We start from the raw sequence: 25,462 nt of genomic DNA, 5'->3' as shown, positions 1-25,462 counted from the left end.
AAACTGAGAGCTTTTCTTTTCTTTTTTTTCTCTTTTAATTTTTTTTTAATCTTTATTTATTTTTGAGAGAGAGACACACAGAGTGTTAGCGGGGGAGGAACAGAGAGAGGGAGACACAGAATCTGAAGCAGGCTTCAGGCTCCGAGCTGTCAGCACAGAGCCTGATGCGGGGCTCCAGGTCACAAACTATGAGATCGTGACGTGAGCTCAAGTCAGATACTTAACTGACTGAGCCACCCAGGTGCCCCTTCTTTTTTTTTTTTAATGTTTTATTTATTTTTGAGACAGAGACAGAGCATGAGTGTGGGAGGGGCAGAGAGAAAGAGAGACACAGAATCCAAAGCAGGCCCCAGGTTTCGAGCTTTTGACACAGAGCCTGATGTGGGGCTCGAACCCATCAACTGTGAGATCATGACCTGAACTGAAGCTGGACACTTAACCAACTCAGCCACCCAGGTGCTCCAAGAGTTTTTCGTCTATGGTCAGTAACAAGAAAGGGGTATCTACTCTCACCATTGTTATTTAATGTAATACTAGACGTCCTTGCCTCAGCAATCAGACAACAAGAAGAAATAAAAGGCATCCAAATCAGCAAGGAAGGAGTCAAACTTTCACTATTCACAGACTACATGGTACTCTACATAGAAAACCCAAAGGACTCCACCAAAAAATTGTGCTAGAACTCATACACGAATTCAGTAAAGTCTCAGGATATAAAAACAATGTACAGAAATCTTTTGCATTTCTGTACACCAATAATGAAGCACCAGAAAGAGAAATCAAGGAATTAATCCCATTTTCAGTTTCACTAAAAACCATAAGATACCTAGGAATCAACCTAATGAAAGTGGTAAAAGATGCGTATTTTGAAAACTATAGGACACTTCTGAAAGAAATTGAAGAGGACCCAAAGAAATGGAAAAGCATTCCATGCTCATGAATTAGAAGAACAAATGTTGTTAAAATGTCTATACTGTGCAAAAGCAGTCTACACATTTAATACACTTCCTATCAAAATACCACCAGCATTTTTCACAGAACTAGAACAAATAATCCTAAAGTTTGTATGGAACCACAAAAGACCCCAAATAGTCAAAGCAACCTAGAAAAGGAAAGCAAAGCTGGAGGCATCACAGTTCTGGACTTTAAGCTGTATTACAAGGCTGTAGTCATCAAGACAGTATGGTACTGGCACAAAAACAGACATATAGATCAGTGGACCAGAATAGATACCCAGAAATGGACCTATAGGTATATGGTCAACTAGTCTTCAGCAAAACAAGAAAGAATATCCAATGGAAAACTGGACAGCAACATGCAAAAGAATGAAAGTGGACCGCTTTCCTACACTATACACAAGAATAAATTAAAAATGCATGAAAGAGTTAAATGTAAGACAGGAAACCAAAAAATCTTAGAGGAGAACATAGGCAGGAACCTATTTAATTTCAGCCATGGCAATTTCTTGCTACATACGTCTCTGGAGGAACAGGAAACAAAAGCAAAAATAAACTGTTAGGATTCCATCAAGATAAAAATCTGCACAGTGAAGTAAACAATAGTTAAAAGGCAGCCTTTGGAATGGGAGAAGATATTTGCAAATGACATATCTGATAAAGGATTAGTATCCAAAATCTATAAAGAACTTATCAAACTCAACACCTAAAATATAAATAATCCAGTTACGAAATGGGCAGAACATATAAATAGACATTTTTCCAAAGAAGATATCCAGATGGCCAACAGACATATGAAAAGATGCTCAGCATCATTCATTTTTAGGAAAGTACTAATCAAAACTACATTGAGATATCACCTCACACCTGTCAGAATGGCTAAAATTAACACAGGAAACATGTTGGTGAGGATGTGGAGAAAGGGGAACCCTCTTAAACTGTTGATGGGAATGTAAACTGGTATAGCCACTGTGGAAAACAGTATGGAGGTTCCTTGAAAGTTAAAAATAGAATTACCCTATAATCCAGCAATTGCCCTAGTAGGTGTTTACCCAAAGGATACAAAAATGCTGATTTGAAGGAGCACATGCATCCCAGTGTTTATAGTGGCATTATCAACAATAGTCATAGTATGGAAAGAGCCAAAACGTTCATTGGCTGATAAAGATGTCATTGATATATACAATGGAATATTACTCAGCCATCAAAAAGAATGAAATCTTGACATTTTCAATGACATGGATCGAGCCAGAGTGTATTATGCTAAGTGAAATAAGTCAGAGAAAGGCAAATACCATATGATTTCACTCATATGGAGAACTGAAAACAGATGAACATAGGGGAAAAAAGGGAGAGGTAAACCATAAAACAGACTCTTAACTATCAAGAGTAAACTGAGGGTTGTTGGGGGATGGGTTAAATGGGTAATAAGTCATTCCAAAGGGAATTTGTACTGAGCACTGAGTTTACATGTAAGTGATGAAACACTAAATTATACTCCTGAAACTAATTACATATATGTTAACTAACTGCTAAATAAATAAATACATAAATAAATAAATGCAAGATGTTAGAGGTACAGACACTCAGAGAGAAGTTGAATTCCAATAGATAAAATTTGGATACCTCTTGAAAGCTATGCACTTATGGTCATTCCCAAAGTGAGGTTTTTGTTGAATACTTAAAATGGTCATGTTATCAAGTTAAGGGATTAAAGCTCTCTAAGAAACCTTGAGTTTCATTCTCACGACTTTTCTTGAAAAGAGGATGATATTTTGCATAAGAATCATACACCTGAAGGATAGAATGATGCAACAGATTCCCATTCCTTTCACTATGACCAGCAACCAGATTTTAGGGCAGAGGAACAGAAGCGTGGATTGTAGTTTGACTTAGTGGAGTATCTGACTTTCACATAGGTCACATTTTATATGCTGGCCTTTATCACGTTTTCGAAATTTATTATGAGTTGTAAATATACTCATAAAAAGATTAACGTATCAGATCCTATGTGATGTTTTCAACTGAAATAATATAAGCGAAGAGTAATTCTCAATACACGGGAGTACCTTGTCATTCCAGGAGTGTGTGTCTTCAGTTGAGAATTTACTGTGTGCATTGAGAAATGTCATTTATGGAATGGGTTACATATGTAAATGATAAATAGGTAGAGTTGAGAACCATTGACTATAGAAGTCACTTATGCTGAGATTCAGTGGCCCTCAGTCCAAGTGGGTATACATGGAAGGCTCTTTGACTTTGTAATGCAATTTCATTTTGCCACCCATTCAGCTAAGAAGTGTGCAGAGCAAATGGATCTTTTTCACAGTGCAGACTACAGGTACATTTGGCACTTACTAATTATCTCAGTTTTGAAGAATCTGCACTATAGACTGTGAAAAATGTAGACAGTTGGTATTCAGGATATTCCCTCTAAAGAAAAAATTAATGATTTATTCTTTTAGATTTTTCAAGTGTGATTCCCATGTCCGTTAAGATCATTAGGAGGCCATCTGTAAATCAAGTTTGTTATTTGGTATGTTTTATTAAAATTGTAAAGGTTTAATTAACTTCTAATGGGCGCCCACTACTTTGCTAAGTGCTGTGGACACGAAAATAAATAAGACATGACTCTTATCTTGAGGAGCTTTTAGTCTAGTTGAAGAAAAAGACCCATAAATAGATAATTTTAGTAATATATTGTAAATGCAGTAATAAGAAATGATCAGAATATAATGTGAGCTGACTAAAAGAAAGTTTGGCCTGAAAATTCAGGGAAGACTTCTTGGAAATTGTGCCTAGGAGTTCAGTCTTGATTAATGTATATTATTTAGCTAGAAATATTTGGATGCCTGGTAAGGGAGACCTTCCAGGCAGAGGGAAAACAGCATTATGTGTGCAGTAAGTTATATTCACTCATAAAGGTGGGAAATGATACATTATGAGATTAGAATACAGAGGGTGACTGATGATTGAGGGCCATGTAGGCCATTCTGAATTTGTATTTTTATGCTTTAATCAAGGGTTGGTATAAGAGAGATTTCTACAGGTGTGGTAAAAATGTCTTCATGGACATGACTTATTATGTTATTCAGGGTATTTTGTATAAAGATTTAAGAGATTGCTCACATATCTTGGGAAAAGGTATCTTTCTAAGTGAAATTATTTTTTCAACTTTTATCAGTAAGAATTGTGCATGTAACCCTTCATTTTTTTCATTCTTGTCTTTGGAGAAGGTTAAAGCTTAGTGTTTCATTTACCTGTTGTATGTTGTTTTTGCTTTGATGTTCTGATCTAAGGCATCGTCTCAGTCCCACAACGATCCTTGACTTTTCTTTTCTCTGTTGCCATGTATCTATATACATTTCGTTTTTTCTGCTAAAACATGAATTCCTCAAAATCAGGGAGCATGTCTCTTTCATATTTTTAGCTTGTCCTTGTAATGAATGCTTAGTAAATGTTTGAATGAATCAGTAATTGATTAATTGATGTTTGGTTCATTTTACTTGTGTCTATCGTTAACTTCTGTCTCAAATAATTGTTTTCGGTAAATGGATAGGGTAGATATAAATAAATAAGATATAAGTGTACTAGTGGTATGGGCTTCATATATCTAATTTCTTATATAATCAGTTTCTCAATACATGAGGAGGACATTGTATAATAATAGCTACTGTTTATTGAGGGTATACTATATGCTAGGTACTTAAAACTTTCCTTCAGATTGGCCTTTCTTGTGCCATTGCATATGTTGTTCCTTGTTGGGAAGATATTTTCATCAGAACTTGTGCTTGCTGCCTTTTTCTCATCATTTAGATCTCAGCTCAAGGCTTAAGTGTTATCTCTTCAGATAGTCTTCCTTGACAACTTCTAGCTAACATAGGCCCTTTCTTTCTTAGTTTTTTTTTTTTTTTTTTTTTTTCTGGAAGTCTTCCCTTTTACACTCAGTGTTAGTCTTTCTACCATCTTTTTCTAATGGTACTTTGAACACACCGTTCTAATAATTCTAAAAATACCTGATTATAAATATGGGCTTTTAAATTCATTTCTCTCACCTTCCAGAGTGTGAGTTCCTAAGGGGCAGATGGTGTTTTATTCTCTTTTGAGTTCCCATTGCTTTAGTATGTGGCAAGTGTTAAATAAATATTTGTGTAGTGAATGGAAATATCTGAAATGTTAGATTCAGTGAAGAATAACATATTTTTGGTTTTAAAATATGTTAATGGTTGTTAGAATAAGTGATATAAGGGTGAATAAGTGTTCAGAACAGACTTAACATAGGGTAGGCTTCAGACCCCTACCCTTAGAAAAGCCTGTTTTCAAGGTCAGTCCTTGGCTCTTACTGGAAAACAGATTTCGAGAAGGTTCCCACCATTCCCTAACTGAGAAGAGTGGCTCACTGTGCCTGCACTGTGTGTACTAACAGTATTGTTTCATGCTGAACATGTAGCTTTCCTTCTGGACTGTGGAATTTTGGTACATGCTAGGCAGAAGGTCCTTATGTGATCAGCCCCGACAAAAACCTCTTTCATGAGCTTTCCTGGTAAACAACATTTCACATGTGTTGTCACAACTCGTTGCTGGAGGAGTGAAATGTGTCCTCTGACTCCATGGGGAGAAGATTCTGGGAATTTTGCACCTGGTTCCCTCCAGACTTCACCCAGTGTCCAGTGTGCCTTCTCCCTTTGCCAGTTTTGCTTTGTACCCACAGCAATAAGTCATAAGTGTAAATACAACTCTATGCTGAGTCCTGTGAGTCCTCCCAGTGAATCATTGAACCCGGGGGTGATCTGGAAGACTTCTGATATAATAAGATAGATAAATCTTTTGTACTTCTAATTTTGGGAGAAATGATAGATAATAAACAAGAAAATATCAAGAACTAATAATGCCATTTAGATATTTAAAATTGGCTGATTGGTGTGGTTAGTTATTTTAGATTATATGTTCAGGTAAAAATTTCTCTGAGGATGTGGCATTTAAACTGAGATCTGAGTAATAAGAAGAAACCAGCCATTGGGAGATGGGGAAAGAGCATTTCTGAAGAGGGAATAGTGCAGAGGAAAGTGAAAGTGTGCCTGGTGTGTTTGAAGAATAGAAAGGAAGGCAGATGACTGAAGGGGAAGGGGAAGCCAGAAAGTGGTACGATACAGACACGGTCAGATAGCCAAGGGATATTTTGTAAGTTCCTGTAAGCCACAGTGAGTTGGTTTTTTTGTTTTGTTTTTGTTTTTGTTTTTGTTTTTTTTGAAGACTTTGAAGTGTTTTAAGCTGGGCAGAAGAGACAAAGATTTGATTCATGATTTCAGAACACTTCAGCAGCTGTATCTGCGGAGAGAGAAGTTCTGTGGAGTCGAGATGGAAACAGGGAGACCATTGGGAGACTCTTACAGTAATCTGGGCCAAAGTGTTGGGGTTTGGATGAAGGTTGTAATGTGGAGAGGGAGAAAAGTAGAGAGATTTGAGATACATTTTGGAGGTGGAATGGACAGGTGTGGGTAATTAAATGTAGGCATTGAGGGAAAAAGAATAACTTGTAGATTTCAGTTTTTAACTGCGTAGATAGTGCTGTCATTTATGAAAATGGGGAAGGGGAGGGAGCCAGGAAAATACAGGTAGGTGAAGAAAATTAAGGGTTTTGTTTTGAAAGTTTCTCAGATATCCAATTGGAGATGTCATATAGGCAGTTGATACATAGGTTCTGAAGCTAGTGCATTTCTTTTAATCATCAAACATGTATTGAGTGCTTACCAGTTGCCAAGTACTTTGATAGGGTGAGGAATGCCATGATGACTAGGACACAGTCCCTTTGTTAAGCAAGTAAGTTAGATCAGAAAGGAAGGCAGGCAAGTATTCAGGCCATTACAGAGACATGTGTTATCATAGGGCCATGCAGAGAGTCTCTTTTGGCGATTTCTGCCTGTTTCTCCCATTGTGTTTTGTACTTGGTGACCTCTTCATCAGTTACTAGCTTTCCCTTAGGAGGAGAATATAAAAAAAAAAAAAATCCAAATGCAGAGATGAACCTGATTTCGCTGTTACTTCCTTGACTACCTGGTTTCATGTGGCTGCTTTGACTAGTCTTGTGGGCATTTCCCACTCCTTTCTCATTTACTTGTGAGTATTTTGCCTTTCAGAGTTACACTTATGGCTGAAGGGGTCATCTGCCCAGTTAGAGGGCTCGTGAGTGTGTTGTGTACCACAGAGTGGGTGTTGGGGAACTCCCTTTCCACCTTTCAATTAAATTTGAGCTATTCTAATGGGTTTTTTCTTCTCTTGCTTCCCTTTGTTTCTAATTTTCTCCAACCCTTGCTTAGTTTTTCTCCCTCTGATTGGCTGCCTTTTAAAAAGTCATTCTTTGAATAATAAGTTTTAAAATAATCCTTCAGTGTAACTATTTACATATGTTCTTTCTTATAATCTGCCAGACACTAATTTCTTTCTTTGTCACCCCTCAATTTATTTTGAAAAGTCATTGATAATGCATTCAAATAGACACTGCCCAACTTTTTATCATAAGACCATACTAGTCTCTCCAAACACATCAAATTGTACATGTTAAATATGCACAGCTTTTCATATGTCAATCATACTTCAATTAAAAACAAAGGAAATGAGCAGAGAATTAAAATGCATTTCCAAAGCCCTGAAAATACAAAATGTAAATAAATACCTAAGTAAATTCTAAGTCATTAATATCCCAGAAAAATGTAAAACATAAATACACACACAAAAGGATAAACTAGCTTCATGATCAAGAAAACTGTTTAATGTTAAGAGCCTTAGCCTTTTTTTCCCTCAAATGTAAGCTAGCTTTTTTCTATTCTGATTATCTGTACAAATTTGTGAGTCTAAAAAAACAATGAAAAAAAAAAAAAAAAGGAAGGTGTATTGACTGCCCTGGTTCTCTTGAGTATGGTTGACAGATTTCAGTGATGAGTGATACATTTTTATTAATCACATATGCTTAGCAACTACAGGGTTTATTAATTAGAAACCTGTAATTAAAGTCAGAATGACAGTGATGATGGTTTAGTTGGAAAGAAATCATGAAATTTGTGGTCTCTTCCACCTTGAATCTTCTATGATAAATCACCTTGCTTTTGACAGTAGGAAATGTTATCACATTTCAGAAATTAAGGATGATCTTTTGTTTTACTCTAATAATTTACATTTGGTTATCAGCTTCCATACAGAACAAGTATTTTCTGACTCTGTCATGTGAGAAATGAGAGATATTATATTCAAGGTCATAAAAATGTGGCTATAGTTTTTGGCTGCCCAAAATGACATTGTTTATTACTAAGTAATCAAAATAAATCACTTTTACACTATTCCAGGTTGACAGGTGTCATTATATAGACCTGTATTCCTACAGGCTTTGCCAGATTACTAAGATTTTTTATTCCCCTCCCTAATTGTTTAGAAGAGAGTTTACAGGAACCTTTGGTTCCCTGTATCATTTACAGCAAACAGTACTTATTAAAAAAGAAAATTAAGGGGAAAATCTTTCAAAACCTGCAATAGTCATATTTTATTTATGGTTGTCAGTTTTTTTTTAAACATTTGTTTATTTTTGAAAGAAAGAGAGAGAGAGAGACAGACAGAGTCCAAGCCAGGGAGGGGCAGAGAGAGAGGGAGACACAGACTCTAAAGCAGGCTCCAGGCTCTGAGCTGTCAGCACAGAGCCTGACATGGAGCTCGAACCCACGAGCCACAAGATCATGACCTGGGTGCTTAACTGATTGAGCCACCCAGGTGCGCCATCAGTTTTTCATTTTATGAGTAATCCTTCAGATGATCTCGTCATCTTTAGATGAAAAGAAGAATGAGATTTTGTGCTAATTTTCCCCTAGTTTTGTCATTTATTTTTAACTCCATTGAAAAAAAAGCTTTTTTGTGTGTGCACCCGCATGTGTATATACATATACACACACACATATGTACACATATATATGTGTATATACATATACACACACGTATGTACACATACATATATGTGTATATACATATACACACATATATACATAAATATGCATATAAATAAATATATATATATTTTTCCTTTTATGATGTCTGCTGATAGCAGTTCTGAAATTTTCCTTTTATGATTAGGATGAAAAACATTTTTTTTTTCAAAGCAGGGAGTGGCCAAAGTTGAGAGAGCCCATAAATTATTTTGATTGAAGTATCATACATATTTATTTTGTTTGTTCTAAAAATTTACATTTATTGTATCTTATTTTGGTCTTGCACAGTTCTGCTGTCTGCATGTTAGAAATGAGTGGATAATAAGAAATAAGGCTAGAAAGCTTTTTTAGTTACTTTGAAGTTCTGGGCCAGAAACTGACGACTCCATAATAAAAATAATAGAAAATGTTACCTCACACTTGAGTACTACCGTGTGATGGGCACCATGTTTAGTATTACACATGCATTTTCATTTAATTTTACACTACTAGGTGATTAATATTGTTACTTTCATTTCACTGACGTTTAAAGAAGGTAGTAGTCCTGTGGTGCAGGAGTCTGATGACATCTGGTATACTCTGTGTGGTCCTGCTTTCTGAAGGAGGAGAGTGACTGTGGGGAAACAAATTGAGAAGGAGAACGTTCATGGAAAGGATTGAAGTTGGGCATGTTAGAGGAGTCTCTAGCCAAAGTTTGCTACCTAAGTTTAGCAGAGTCTCTCAGAGACCTCGTCTAAAGTGAACTTTATAGAGGAAGTTGAAGCTGTTAGCTACGGATTCCCTCAACTTTGTATCTTAATGTCTTTAAGCTTTTCCAAAGCCCCATATTCAGTCAAAATACAGGATGTACTTCTGGTCAGTCACTACCTTTAATCCAAACCTGTGCAATTTCATGTCTTTTTAGGGAATTGGCCTGATTCCTCATCTTTCTCTTTCCAGTGTTTTCTTTCTCAATTACCTTACATGTATGAACATGTTCTAAAAATAAAGCAGTAACAAAGAAATACTTCCATTTTTTCCTCAGTTGAGTAAAGGCTACTAAATAAAGACAAGATACACTCCCAGCCCTGACAGAGCTTGGATTCTGAGAAAGGGAAAAAGATATGTAAAACATGAAAGTTATAGGTATTAAATGCATCATAATGAAAACAGACATGTTTTCTTGGAAGTCTTACAGATATTATTGTAGGAGTCTCTGTAGGAACCAAAAAGGAAGAACTGGCCAATTTTCTGGGGAATGGGGCTTGATGAAGGAAGTATAATGCTTGAAATGACCGTGTTGTTCTTTTTAGCAATATTATACTCTCTTACCTTCCCAAAGCTCATGAGCTTGGATAAAGAAAAATCGACATTTACGGTCACGATTTCCCACTCATTCATTCTTCAAAATTTGCACTGTGGCTTTTATCCCAGTATTGTACATCATAGGAGGTTAATTGGTTGAATGAAAACAGCTTTTAATAGCTAACATGCCTGTCTTTTGCCAGACACTGTAATATATATGTGTTTTGCATAGTAATTTGCTTAATTGCTATTCCCATTTTGCAAACAGGTAGCTGAAGCACAGAGAGATTAAATAACTTAACCAGCATCACAGCTACTAAGTAGTGGAACTGGGTTTCACATCCAGGCATTTTGGCTCCAGAATCCAGTATGAATGACTGAATGGACCTGGTTGCCTCTACTCATGTCTGCACATAGATGCCCATGTACTGAAGGTCACTAATTTTCAAGACATACATTTTTTGTACCTGTAATGGATTTTCTTTTCTCGCATCTTCTCCTCTCCAATTACCAATTTGGGAAACTTCTAACACTCTTTGGCCAAATACATCTAGGTACTGGGAATATAGAAATAAAAGTTAGTCCCCACTGCCAAGAAACTTAAAGTCTAATAGGAGAAGATGGAGAGGAAAATAGAGATTGTAATATGGTGTGATAATTGCCATGATAGAATATGCCCAGTGGAGTAGCATTTAGCCCATCCAGAAAAGGGTAATCCTAACCTGAATTTTGATGGAAAAGAAAGATTCAAGAAGATAGGAATCCCAGCCTTCTATCATTTTTCCTTTCTTTTTCCTCTCTGTAGAATGGGATACAGTTGCTTTTTCAGAACTTTCAGAGTTATCCTTTTACATATCCACATTGTTCTGTTGTTCCTTTTCTTCTTTGTCATGTGCTACTTGCTAACTTCCTCACTGTTTCTTACTGCACTTTGGTCTCCAGTGTCTTTGTCATTCATATTTTTTTTTCTTAGTTCATTGCTTTCATTCTGCCTAGACACTCTGTCATGTCTAATATAGTAGGAACTTTATATTTCTTTAGCTTCCTTTCTTCCTCTCTAGCAGGAAAGCCATTAAGTATTTAAAACACCTATGGTAAGTAGTTTCTGCAGTAAAGAAGATAGATCTGGCTCACTTTTGAGGTCACTGGGATATCAATTTCATCCTTATTCTTCCTGAATGTCAAGGGGATTACACCCCTGAAGCCTCTCCATTATATCTTCTTCCGAGTTCAGTGTTTCTTGGTCATGTTGCTTTAAATATGCCTGCATTTTCCATTCTCGGCTCTGGCTTCCAGCATTTACTAGATAGATGTTGGTACTTGGCATAGGCTGGTATCTGCGAAATGCCAAGCATAGTCTCCCATGAAAATGTGGTAAGAAAAACTATAAGGAGAGGTGGTATTTGACTCTGGATTCAAACTGAGGTTAAATTCTGGAGTCACCTAGTAGCTGGGCGACTTTGAGCAAGTTACTTAACCTCTCTGTGCCTCAATTTTCTTATTTTGAAAGTGGGAAAATTAGTAGTGACTACCTTATTAGGTTATTTAGGGGATACTATGAGTTAATGCTTATAAAACTAAAGAATAGTGCCTGGAATATAGATAGAAAGAGCAGACATTCAATAAAGGTGTAGGATTTCTGTTTTCTTTGGATAAGTCCTATTTTTTATCCAAGTATTTGGGCCCTGTGTTGCTGTGGTTTCTGCCTTAATTGTTCATCAGGGATTTAGTTTAACTTCAGTGTGCCCATTTTTTTCTCTTCTCTTTTGTGGTCCCTCTGCTACTCTAGGAGTTTACAGTTCTAATTTCCTTTTTGTGGTGGAAAACAGCTTGAGAGATTGTCAGGGAGAAAATACCTTGTTATCAGTGATGATTTTATGGCTTATTAGTAGGGGTTTATAACAATGAAATAGGTTTTTGTTTTCTATAGCAACAGGGATTATTTAAAAGGTAAAAGTCCTTTCCCCATGCTCATTATAGTTACATGTACTTATTTTAAAAGATAAGAGTATTCCAGAAGTATGAAACTTAAAAGTCAGGGGTGCCTGGGTGGCTTAGTCAGTTAAGCATCTGACTCTTGGCTTTGGCTCAGGCCATGATCTCATGGTTTGCGAGTTTGAGCCCCACATCTGGCTCCATGGTGACAGTGGGGAGTCCACTTGGGATTCTCTTTGTCTGCCCCTATCCCCGCTCATGCTCGCATTCTCTAAGTAAGTAAATAAACTTAAAAAAAAAGAAAAGTGAAAGATGCATTCCCTAAATATTTATTGAATGCCTACTATGTGATAAGATACTGGTAGGTGCCAAAACACAATTGCTCTTAATAGTTTGGTAGAGGTGCCTGGGTGCTTGGTTGAGTGTCTAACTCTTGATTTCGGCTGAGGTCATGATCCAGCGTTGTGGGATTGAGCCCGGTGTTGGGCTCTGTGCTGAGTATGAAGCCTGTTAAAGATTCTCTCTCTTTCTCCTCCTCTGTCCCTTTCCCTCACTAGCACACACTCTCTCTAAAAAAAAAAAAAAAAAAAATTTGGTGTATAATCTTAACAGATGTTGAAAAAAAATTTTTTTAATGTTTATTTATTTTTGAGAGGTAGAGATCGAGTACAGGCGGAGGAGGGACAGAGAGAGAGGGAGGCATAGAATCCCAAGCAGGTTCCAGGCTCTGAGCTGTCAGCACAGAGCCTGACCGCAGGGCTTGAACCCACGAACTGTGAGATCATGACCTGAGCTGAAATCAGATGCTTATCTGACTGAGCCATCCAGGCGCCCCATCTTACAGCTATTTTTAAAGGTCTTTGTAATCGTATAAGTAATACTACTTACAGAAATAAAACCATACTTAAAAATTACTACTTTGTTTCTTGCTTTTCATCACAAAGTAATGTATTTTAGATGGTTTTCATATTAGCATAAAAGATTTAGTCAATTCTTTTAAACTATTGGATAGTATTTTTTGAAAGGATGTACCATAATTTAACAAACTTCTATTAAATAATACGTGATAGTTTTCAATTATTATTACAAGCAGTGATACAATGAAATCTTTTACATATATCTCTTTGGCATATGTGTTCCTGGAAGAATAAATTTTTAAAAGTGTAGTTGCTGGGGCGCCTGGGTGGCGCAGTCGGTTGAGCGTCCGACTTCAGCCAGGTCACGATCTCGCGGTCCGTGAGTTCGAGCCCCGCGTCAGGTTCTGGGCTGACAGCTCAGAGCCTGGAGCCTGTTTCCGATTCTGTGTCTCCCTCTCTCTCTGCCCCTCCCCCGTTCATGCTCTGTCTCTCTCTGTCCCAAAAATAAATAAACGTTGAAAAAAAAAATTAAAAAAAAAAAAAGTGTAGTTGCTAAATCAAATGGTATATTAATTTAGAATCTTAATACATTTTAAAAGATGACTCTTATTTAAACATCAGCTTTCTTGCTTGTTCCCCCATATTTTTATCAACAGTAGGTATTATTCCTTATTTTATCTGTTTTTTTTTTCTGTTTCATTGTTTTAATTTGAATAAAAAAATAATTGAGATAGGGCTTTTTTTCAGTGTTTTCATTGGCCAGTTATATTTTATACAACTGTACTGTGTTTATGTCCTTGGACCAATTTTCTGTTGGATTTTTTAGTTTATTGAGTATTAAGACCATTTGTCATATGTTCAAAAAATTTTTCTTAATGTTTATTTATTTTTGAGAGACAGAGAGGGAGACAGGGAGGGAAGGAGAGAGGGAGAGAAAGAGTGTGCTTTCAAGCAGGGGAGGGGTAGAGGGAGAGGGGAACAGAGGATCTAAAGCAGGCTCCAGGGTCTGGGCTGACAGCAGAGAGTCTGATGTGGGCTCAAACCATAAGCCATGAGATCATGACCTGAGCTGAAGTCAGATGCTTAACTGACTGAGCCACCCAGGTGCCCTGGAAATTTTATTTTAATGTACTCTATACCTTACTTCATATAAGGTTTTAATTTATAGGTAGTCAGATTTCTTAATCTTTCTTATGGCATCTCAATTTTGTTTTATTCCTTTACCAACAAGAATAAGAAGAATCTGAGATTTTCTGTGTCAGTAGTAATGAATTGAGTCCTATTTTCTTTTTCCCTTTCATTATGTTCTTAGATTTTAGTCTCCAATTTAGCATGTACAACTTCATCAAATACTTTGGAGCCTTGTTGTATTATTATTTACTGTGGAGCAAAATAGAGTATAAGGTGGGACCATCCTGGACCCTGCTTAATTGAAATCCAGTTTATAAGTACTCATATTATACTTGGTACCAATTTATAGGAAGAGTGATCAGCAGTCCCTGTTTGCCTGAGATAAGTTTTGCCTTTTTTCCAGTGTAACTTTTTAAAAAAATTTTCTTTTAATGTTTATTTAGTTTTGAGAGAGAGAGAGGGGAGAGCATGAGTGTAGGGTAGGGAGTGAGGGGTGGGGGAGACACAGTGTGAAGCAGGCTCCAGGCTCTGAACTATCAGCACAGAGCCCCATACGGGGCTCAAACTCACGAATCGTGAGATCATGACCTGGACCAAAGTTGGATGCTCAACTGACTGAGTCACCCAGGTGCCCCTCCAGTGTAACTTTTAATAGTGACCCTCTTTACTACCTCAGTTTAGATGAAAAATTTTAAGGATTATAAGGGATAGTTGTTTACCTGGGATAGTTCTTTAGGACATTTTAATATTAAGGCTTCATTTGTTGCTGTTTACATTATTCCTGCAATACTTCATTTGTTTTAGCTTTTTAAAAATCTCTCATTTCTGTTATTTTCATGAACTTGTTGGAAAGTTCACAGAATTGCTTATGTGAGGTATTTACCTTCTTTACCATTCCAATATCCAGACTAATGTTCACATTTTGAATAAAGTGTTCTAAAGAAGTTCAAGTATTTGTCTACATGTGTGCATATGTTTTGGTTATATTTTACTAAACATGTGATAAAATCTTTTTGTGTAAGTATGACCAAATCTTTTAACTAGGCCAAATATACCTACCTTTATTTTATTGTTTTTTGGTGTTAATTATATCCACTGATATGAATTAGTTTATACTTCGATCATTGGCTTTGTGGTATGCTGAGTAATACTGTTCTGAACACAGATCCCTGTGGGACTCACTTAATGCCAACTTCTGTTGTACTGTTAACAACATTGATAAAACACTGGTCCTTGCAAAGAGCCAGACAGATTTTTATCCAACTTATTTTATCATTCAGATAATACTTTTCCAGATTTTTCGTATATAGCTCTGTGTCAAAGTCCTTACTCTAATGAGATAAATTGTGCCCATTACATTTCCTTTCTCTGCCAGCTCTGTTACCGCTTAAAAGATTTATTGGGGCGCCTGGGTCGCTCAGTCAGTTAAGCGTCTGACGTCAGCTCAGGTCACGATCTCACGGTCCGTGAGTTCGAGCCCCGCGTCGGGCTCTGGGCTGATGGCTCAGAGCCTGGAGCCTGCTTCCGATTCTGTGTCTCCCTCTCTCTCTGCCCCTCCCCCGTTCATGCTCTGTCTCTCTCTGTCTCAAAAATAAACGTTTAAAAAAAATTTAAAAAAGATGTATAGAGCTTACAGTTATTCATTTCATCACTGATTGTAGGCTGTAACTCAACCCATCTTACTTTTTCTAAAGCTATTACTTTACATATTGGGATATTTTATAAAATTGCCATTTTAAAAGGCCAAACATTTTAGTATTTCCTTTAGTCAGAAGTATTTGTACTTATGAGGGAGCCTGGGTGGCTCAGTCAGTTGAGCATCTGACTCTTGATTTCAGCTCAGGTGGTGATCCCAGGGTTGTGGGATCAGGCCCCGTGTGGGATTCTGTCTCTCTCGCCCCCTCTGCCCCCGTCCCCTGCTCACGGTCTGTCTTTGTCTCTCTCTCTCTCTCTCAAAAACAAAAAATTTGTACTTATGAATATACCCTTAAAACCTTAAAGTTTTAGGGGCGCCTGGGTGGTGCAGTCAGTTAAGCGTCCGACTTCAGCCAGGTCACGATCTCGCGGTCCGTGGGTTCGAGCCCCGCGTCGGGCTCTGGGCTGATGGCTCAGAGCCTGGAGCCTGTTTCTGATTCTGTGTCTCCCTCTCTCTCTGCCCCTCCCCCGTTCATGCTCTGTCTCTCTCTGTCCCAAAAATAAATAAAAAACGTTGAAAAAAAAATTAAAACCTTAAAGTTTCAAATATTTCTAGTTGTGTGTTATCATAATATATATATTTCTCAGTGTTATATATTGATAATTCTCAGTATTACATATCGATATATATACCTGAATCTTCATTTCAGTGTTTGTTTGTATTAATAATAAAAGATTAATATTTGAGAATATTAGTCTCGTGAGTAGTGAGTATATCACGTAGGAATTTCTGATTGTGTTACCATTAACTTTATAATTTTACTCTCTTGGGGCGCCTGGGTGGCTCAGTTGGTTAAGTGTCCGACTTCGGCTCAGGTCATGGTCTCATGGTTCGTGAGTTCGAGCTGCACACCAGGCTCTGTGCTGACAGCTCAGAGCCTGGAGCCTGCTTGGGATTCTGTGTCTGCCTCTCTCTTTGCCCCTACCCCACTCATGTTCTGTCTGTCTGTCTCTCTCTCTGTCTCTCTCTCAAAAATAAACATTAAAAAATTTATACAATTTTACCCTCTTTGGATAAAGTTATTTATATATAGGTATTTTCAATTTCATACTATGTAAACTGAATAGGAATTTTTATAAAACATTTAATGCTTTTGGATTATATTTATCTAGGCACTAAAGATATATTAATGAAGTTTTTACTGGTTTTTTTCCAGTGGGCATCATAATATAAGCAAAAGTATTGTTTGTTTTATTAAACACACAGTCATATTCCTTGATTAACAATATATAAATATCAAAAATATAATACAATGTTGGTCATTTTTGTTTTTGTGTTTCTTCTGCAGAGAGTGATAATGAACTCTCAAGTGGAACCGGTGATGTGTCTAAGGATTGTCCTGAGAAGATCCTTTATTCTTGGGGAGAACTGCTAGGAAGATGGTAAAAAATTTATTTTTCTTATTGAAAATTTTACATTTACCTAGTTGATGTTCATTTGTCTTATTAAAATCTATATATTTATCTTAATGTTAGTATATTAATGTACTTTAAAAACATGAAAGTTGAAATATAATTCATAGATACTCTCTATGTTTGCCTGAGTCTTCCACCCAATATGGTCTTATTTAACTTACTTTTGGAAGATATATTTGTCTTATTTCACTCAGGCAGAACATTGCTCAGAGTAATCAACTGTTTGCTTTATTGCTAAAACATGTAAATATCTATTGTTAAAGGGTTACATTTCCTTTCTCTCCTAAGTCTATTACCATGAAAAGAGGCTATAGTGCTTAGAGTTACTCATTTCACCACTGATTATAAACTGTTAACCAAGCCTGTTTTACTCTTTCTGACTAAAACTGTTACTTTATGTTTTGTAGCTTTTTATCTGGAACTACAAAAAAGGGTACTTTGTTTATATTTATTACACATACTCTGTTTATTAAGTTTTTTAAAGAGGAAATCATGACTATCAGTTGTTAGTAAAATTAAATAATTTTGCCCACAAAAAGATTCTGCCATACCAGTATATAGAAACCACAATTTATTATTGAGTATGTGTATCAAATTACATGCACGCAGGTAGTCCAGGAGAAACTACTAGGTCTGGGAAAAATTTCACACATTTTATACAGTAAAGCAGAAGAAGAAATAATTAAAACTTCATATTTTTTTAAAAAATGTATATTTATTTTTGAGAGAGAGAAAGAACGAGAATGTGCGGTGGAGGGGCAGAGACAGAGAGAGGGACAGAGGATCCAAAGTGGGCTCTGTGCTGATAGCAGAGAGTCCTATGTGGGGCTCAAACTTGAACTATGAGGTCATGACCTGATCTGAAGTCAGATGCTTAATCAACTGAGCCACCCATGTGTCCCTAAAACTTTATACCTTTTGATAAAGATAATCTTTATCAAATCTCCTATACACTTCCTAAGGGATTCCTGATTTAATTTAAGAGATACATATTTATAGCTCTGATGGTCGGAAAGCTTATGACTTCTCAGTATGAAATCTGGAGAGTAGGTTTATCAACTTCCTGAACAAAATGTTGAACCTATTATGTTTTTAAGGAGATATCCTAAGTGTTAGGAGGGCTAGCTGTCTCCCCTTAATCGAACAAAGAAAATTCATCTTACTTATCTTGTACATACAAAATATAAATTGAACACATCTCAGAGGGTTTATTTAACTCCTTAAGTAATGGAGCCAGTTAGATATTACAACCAATCAGGATGAGAATTCAGTTTAGAGATTTATATTCTCTTCCTGATAATTCACTTGCATTGCCATGAGCAGGAATTATTTTCATAGCTATGGACAAAAAACTTATGCATGTCTAGTTTTCCACACATTATCTTCTGTTGAGAGTTGTAAATTTGCCTTATCAAAGACAAATAGAAACACACACCTCTATCATATCAGGTAATTCCCAGAAGCTGCAGCATTCCATACATTAGCCCATTTCAAAACTTCTCAATTTTTCCCTATATTGTATCCAGAAGTTAATAGATTAGCGTAATTAGCATTGTCCATGTTTCTAAATTTATGTTTTTACTGATTTCACTTAGTAGTATTCATGGCAGTTGTTAAAGGTGATAAGGAAGACTTTATTCAGGAGGGGGAGCTATCGTGGCAGGTATAGGGGTTCCTGAAATGAGGTCTTGCAGTAGGGGAGAGACTGGGCTCAACTCCAAATGCTGCAAGGAAAAGCGCAAATTTACAGCCAGGGAGAGGGTGGAGGTTAGCAAATGGAAAATTACTGAGAGAAAACATCAGGGGTAAAGAGATTCGTGGCTAACTTGACTTAACAAATTCTTGCTAAAGGTGGATCAGGATGATCAGACATTACTTGAATATGGTGGAGGGTGAGGAACTCAATTAGAAATCAAAAGTAATCAGGTACTGATGATGGCAGATTCTGGCTAAACTGACTTAGTAGGATTCTTGCTAAAATTGGACAATGCAGAGATGAGCATGGAAGCTTAAAAAGTCAGACCTATTTGAGAAGAGAGTTCAGGTGAGCCTAAACAAGTTTGGTCAAAAAGAGAGTCTTTGGGAGCACCTGACTGGCCCAGTCAGTAGAACATGCTAGTCTTGATCTCAGGGTTGTGAATTTGAGCCTCATGTTGAGCGTAGAGATTACTTAAAAGTAGTAAAAGCTTTGAGAGAGAGAGGGAGAATATCTTTGTCATTAGTTAATAGAATTTCATAGGGGAGTTAGGTGTTGGGAGTGGGGAAGGGGTGCTGATCAGAGCAAGAAGATTGTTAGAGTCCAGTCTGGAAAAGAGAAGCCATGCCAACCTTTTCAAACAGAAGGGTATTAATGCAAGTTGGTTTCTAGTGTGTTAGAATGCTGAAAGAAAGAAGACATTGAAGTAACCCCAGTAGTAGGAAGCAGCTGTATCCTCTAGGGCCAGAGAAATAATATGGAAGAAGTTTTGTGACCAGAATCTAGGGACTCAGTGGAGGTCTCCTGAGGAGCTGGTGCAGGGACCTCTGAGGAAGGCTGTGCAACTGGTTGCTTAGGCTTTTGAGGATACTCAGAGTAGCTAGGGTTTAGAAGAAACCATGAGGGGAGGGGTCATTTGATTAGTTCTTTGCTTCTGAAGAGATACCCAGACCCCTGAGCTGGTTGGGGGAAACACTTTGTGATTGGTGCTAGTATTTCCTAGAGGGCCCGGCAGGTATTAGTAATTCTCGGGAGTTGTGGTATAGCTACTCCTGGCGGTGCAATCTTTCTTTTCTTCTACCGTTCGATTGCGTACCGCTGTTACTTATTGGCAGAACCTACCTTGGACACTGAGTTTTACAAGGTTGTAGGATACAAGGTAAATAATGCAAAAATCCATCTTGTTTGTATATACTAGCATTGAAAATTGGAAAGGAAATTTAAAAACCTACAAAAGCACTAGAAAAAAAAATCAAACATTTAGGTAGAAATTGAATAAACTGTTACTAGATCTATACTTTGAAAAACTAGAGAACAGTAATGAAAGACCTCAATAAATGGAAAAATATACCATGTTCATAGAATTAAAGTCTCAATATTGTTAAGATTTCCATTCTTCCCATACTAATCATTGGGATCAGTGTAATTTCAGTCAAAATCCTAGTGGAATTTTTTGGGTAGCAATTGAAAAGCTGATTCTAAAATTTGTATAGAAAAGCAAAGTAACTAGAAGAGCCAAAGCAATTTTAAAAATGAAGAACTGGGGCGCCTGGGTGGCTCAGTCGGTTAAGCGGCCAACTTCGGCTCAGGTCATGATTTCACGGTCCGTGAGTTCGAGCCCCGTATTGGGCTCTGTGCTGACAGCTCAGAGCCTGGAGCCTGTTTCAGATTCTGTGTCTCCCTCTCTCTGACCCTCCCCCGTTCATGCTCTGTCTCTCTCTGTCTCAAAAATAAATAAACGTTAAAAAAAAAAGTTTAAAAAAAATAAAAATAAAAATAAAAAAAATAAAAATGAAGAACAAACTTGGGAGACTTATACTACCTGATTTCAGGGATTACCTGATTTCAGGGATTACCATCAAGCTACAGTAATCAAGACATTACTGATTAAAGGATAGACACATAGATCAAAGTTGCAGAATAGAGAGTTCGGAAATAGAGCCACACAATCTAAAAAGATATTTCTCCAAAAAGACATACAAATGTCCAGTCAGCACATGAAAAGATGCTTAGCATCATTAGCTATCAGGGAAATGCAAATCAAAACCACAGTGAGATACCATTTTACATCTACTGGGATAATAAAAAAAAGACAATAACTAGTGTTGTTGAGGGTGTGGAGAAATTGAAACCCTAAAAACACTGCTGATAGCAATGTAAAATGATGCAGCCATTTTGGAAAACATTCTTGGCGTTCCTCAAAAGGTTAAATACAGAGGTATGATATGGCCTAACAATCCCACTTGTAGTTATATACACAATAAAAATTAAAGCATATGTCTATGTAAACATTTGTACATAAATGTTTATGGTATCATTGTTCATAATAACTAAAAAGTGAAACCAATCCTCATGTCTACCAAGTGATGAATGGATAAATAAATGTGGTATATACATACAGTGGGATATATTCAGCAATAAAAATAAAGTACTGGTACATCTGCAACATACATGACCCTTAAAAACATTATGTTGTGTGAGGAAAACAAATCAGAAAAAAGCAATTGTATGATTTTATTTATATGAAGTATCCAGAATAGGCAAATTCGTAGAGATAGCAAATAGATTAGTGGTTGTCTAGAGCTGGAGTGGGGATTTAGGGAAGTAGGGAGTGATTGCTAAGAAGTACGGGGTTTCTTTTTAGGGTAATGAAAATGTTCTAAAATTAATTTTGGTAATGGCCACACAACTGTGAATATATTAAAACCACTGAATTAAGTACTTCAAATTATATCTCGATCTAGCTGTATACACAAAAGAAATATGCACAAATATGGTCTACTGATTTTAAACAGAGGTGTAGTTGAGATTTGATGGAGAAAGGATAGTCTTTTCAGCAAATAATGCTTAGTAATTGGATATCTATTTGCAAAAAGTAAAAACAGTAAAAAAGAACCTTGAAGCACACCTTGCCCCGTATAGAAAATTAAATCAAAATGGGTCATAGGTCTAAATGTAAGCTAAAATTATAAAAGCTATAGAAGAAAACATAGGAAATCTTTGTGACCTTTGGTTAGGCAGAGATTTCTTACATATGACACCAAGGAATGATCTATGAAAGAAAAAAATAATAAATTTGACTTCATCAAAACTAGAAACTTTTGTTTTTCAAAAGACATTGAAAAGAATGCAAAGTTACACACTGGGAGAAAATATGTGCAAAACTCGTATCAATAAAAGACTTCTATCCAGAATAAAAAAAAAAAATTCTCAAAACTTAATACTAAAAAAAGCCCATTTAACAATAAGCAAAAGATCTGAACAGACAATTCACCAAAGAAGATATTTTGGGGGCGCTTGAGTGGCTCAGTTGTTTTAAAGTGTTTGACTCTTGATTCCAGATCAGCAGGTCATGATCTCATGGTTCGTGAGTTCAAGCCCCATGTTGGGATTCTTTCTCTCTCCCTCTCTCTCTGCTTCTCCCCTGCTCTCTCTTTTCTCTCTCTCAAAATAAGTAAATAGACTTAAAAAAAGATATTTTGGATTACAAATAAGCCTATGAAAAGATGCTAAACAACTTTAGTCATTATGGAAATACCAATTAAATCCACAATGAGATATTACTATATTACTATACGCATACTCAAGTGGCTAAAATAAAAAAAAAAAAAAAACCAAACAACAATAAAACACTGATAATACCAAGAGCTGGCAAGGGTACAAAGCAACCTGTTTTGCTGGAGGAAATGCAAAATGATGCAGTTGTTTTGGAAAGTTTGACAGTTTTTTTTGTAAAGTTCAACACATACTTCTTAAATTACCCAGCAATTCCAATTCCACACCTGTGTATTTACCCAAGTGAAATGAAAACCTGTATACAAATGTTTACAACATCTTTGTTCATAGTTGTCCCAGACTATAAACAATCCAAATGCTCTCCAACCTGGATCAACTAACTGGTACAATGAAATCAACTAACTGGTCAGTGGAATACTCCTGAGCAATTAAAAGAGTGAGCTATGGATACATGCAACAGCACGATAGATCTCAAATGCATTATATTAAGTGAAATATGTCAGATTCGAAAGGCTTAATACCATATCATTTCATTTATATAAGATTCTAGAGAAGCCACAACTTTCATGATAGAAAATGTGTCAGTAAGATAAAGACAGAGAGGGAGGCAAACCGTAAGAGACTCTTAAATATAGAGAACAAACTGAGGGTTGCTGGAGGGGAGGTGGGTAGGAGATGGTCTAAATGGGTGATGGGTATTAAGGAGGGCACGTGTTGGGATGAGCACTGGGTGTTATATGTAAGTGATGAATCACTGGGTTCTACTCGGAAACCAGTACTACACTGTATGTTAACTAACTTGAATTTAAATAAATAAAGAAAAAAAGAAAATGTATCAGTACCTGCCAAGAATTGATCATGTTGGGTGGCGTTGACTACAAGGGAGCATAGGAGAGTTTTTTAATGGTTATAGTGTTGACCACACAGCTATATGAATTTGTCAAAACTCACAGAACTGCGGTGTATTTTATGCTGCATAAATTGTGCCTTAAATGGGAGAAAAAAATCACAAAAAGCCAAAAACCCTGAGTATTAGTCTGGAGCATTTTAGTTGTTAAAGTACAAAATACTACTACTGCTACATCAGAAAAACAAAAGAAGGAAAAAAGACCTAAATGCTTTTTCATGTTGTATAGTACACAGAACACATCAGAACAAATAATAAATATTAATGAAGGAAGGAAATGGGGAAAAAAGGGAGAAAGACAGGAATGAAATTTATGGCTTATGTGTAGAGTAGCTCTTTGAGGTGCATGCTTTTCATAGGTCAGTGCCTTCATAATCCCTTGTATCACGTTCCTCTCTCTTTGATTTGTGGTGTTCATTGTTGGAATCACTGTCTTGAACTCATTTTTCTGTTGTAACCCTTCAAAGTTAGGTCAAATGCACATGATCTCCTTAATGTTACTGTTGTCTTCCAGGTCCTTATCATCATCCCTAGAATATAGTAGGTACTCAACGAATATTTATTGAATGAATTTTATAAATGGAAGATTCCTGACTTACAGATTTCTGTCCCTTCAAGTCTGTAAAAATTTTATGTGCTTATATTTTGGTACTTGGTTATTTCTTACATGTAATTTTTTTTTTATTTTTTTATTTTTTTTTTAATTTTTTTTTCAACGTTTATTTATTTTTGGGACAGAGAGAGACAGAGCATGAACGGGCGAGGGGCAGAGAGAGAGGGAGACACAGAATCGGAAACAGTCTCCAGGCTCTGAGCCATCAGCCCAGAGCCCGACGCGGGGCTCGAACTCACGGACCGTGAGATCGTGACCTGGTTGAAGTCGGACGCTTAACCGACTGCGCCACCCAGGCGCCCCTCTTACATGTAATTTTTAAATAAATGTAAATTGATATATTTCCTGTTACATTATAAGTAGATTCATTTTTCTTAGGACAGTTACTTGACCACTTTATGTCTTGATAATGTCATGGTATGGTGAAGTGTTTTGACTTGAACATTTTAAAAGCATCTCTCTGGCTTTGAAGGGAAAAATAAATTATAAGAATGCAAAGACAGAAGCAGGCAGAATAGTTGGAAGACTACTGTAAATAATCCAGAAGAGAGATGATGATGTCTTATGCCAAGTTGATGGCAAAAGAGGATATGTGGTGGGGTGTGGCTACAAAATAATAGCTGACTTAAGTCTGCTTACCATGTGCCAGGTGTTATAATGGTAACCCTCAGAGGTAGAGACTATTATTATCTTTATTTTAGAGATGACAAACTAAGGTTGCAGCTACGTTAGGGAGCTAGTATAAAAATACGCTGCAGATAATGCCAGTGAGTGGGTAACTTGCTCAAGATCCCCCAGCCAGTAAGTAATTTGCCTGTGATCATGCAGTGAGTACATGACCTAGTCAGTATTTGAATCTAGACAGTCTGGCTCCAGAGCGAGAACTTTTTAAACCAAGCGGACAGGTGCCATTTCTATGATGTGGGTAGGGTACTAGGTTAGTTTTTATAGGAACATGTAGAAGTTTTAATGAGAAGGAGAATAAATTAGGAAAATTGATGCCCTTGCCAGCCTTCTAGTATGAGTTTTTTTGTTTTTTAAAGATTTGTGTATTTTTGAGAGAGAGCACAACTGGGGAAAGGGCAGAGGCGGGGCGGACAGAAGATCTGAAGCAGGCTCTGCACTGACAGCAGCAAGCCCAATGTGGAACTTGAACTCATGAACCATGAGCTCATGACCTGAGCCAAAGTCAGATGCTCAACCGACTGAGCCACCCAGGTGCCCTGCTAGTATGAGTTTAAAGAGAGACCATGAGAATGGCAGGAACCAAATTATTTTGATGACTAAATAGCAAATTGAGATCTTTGCTATATTTATAAAGTGCAAGATTGATAACTTGGTTGGAAAATACATTTATGAAGCATCTTTCTGGACTCCAGGAGATACATAAATAAAGAAACAGCTCATACCTTTGAGGTTCATCAGCAAGAATGATAGGAATGTATACTCAGAACAGACCATTTCAGGAAATTAACTGAGACCCTGA

At 36.8% G+C, this 25,462-nt stretch overlaps 1 protein-coding gene across 5 annotated transcripts in view; it reads left to right on the top strand.

The window, feature by feature from the left end:
• Nucleotides 1–25,462, top strand: part of RABGAP1L (RAB GTPase activating protein 1 like) — a 779,355-nt gene that overhangs the window by 212,506 nt on the left and 541,387 nt on the right. For all 5 annotated transcript variants that reach the window (XM_086693120.1, XM_086693117.1, XM_086693118.1 and 2 more), the window contains one exon: nucleotides 17,118–17,211. In XM_086693120.1, coding sequence (XP_086549246.1) covers nucleotides 17,118–17,211 — 94 coding nt within the window. The remainder of the gene's footprint in view (nucleotides 1–17,117; nucleotides 17,212–25,462) is intronic.

The sequence above is a fragment of the Puma concolor genome, chromosome E4 (genome assembly GCF_028749965.1).
Source record: "Puma concolor isolate L17-30 chromosome E4, mPumCon1.1.hap2, whole genome shotgun sequence".
NCBI lineage: Eukaryota > Metazoa > Chordata > Mammalia > Carnivora > Felidae > Puma > Puma concolor.
This window is presented reverse-complemented; position numbering and strand designations above follow the sequence as displayed.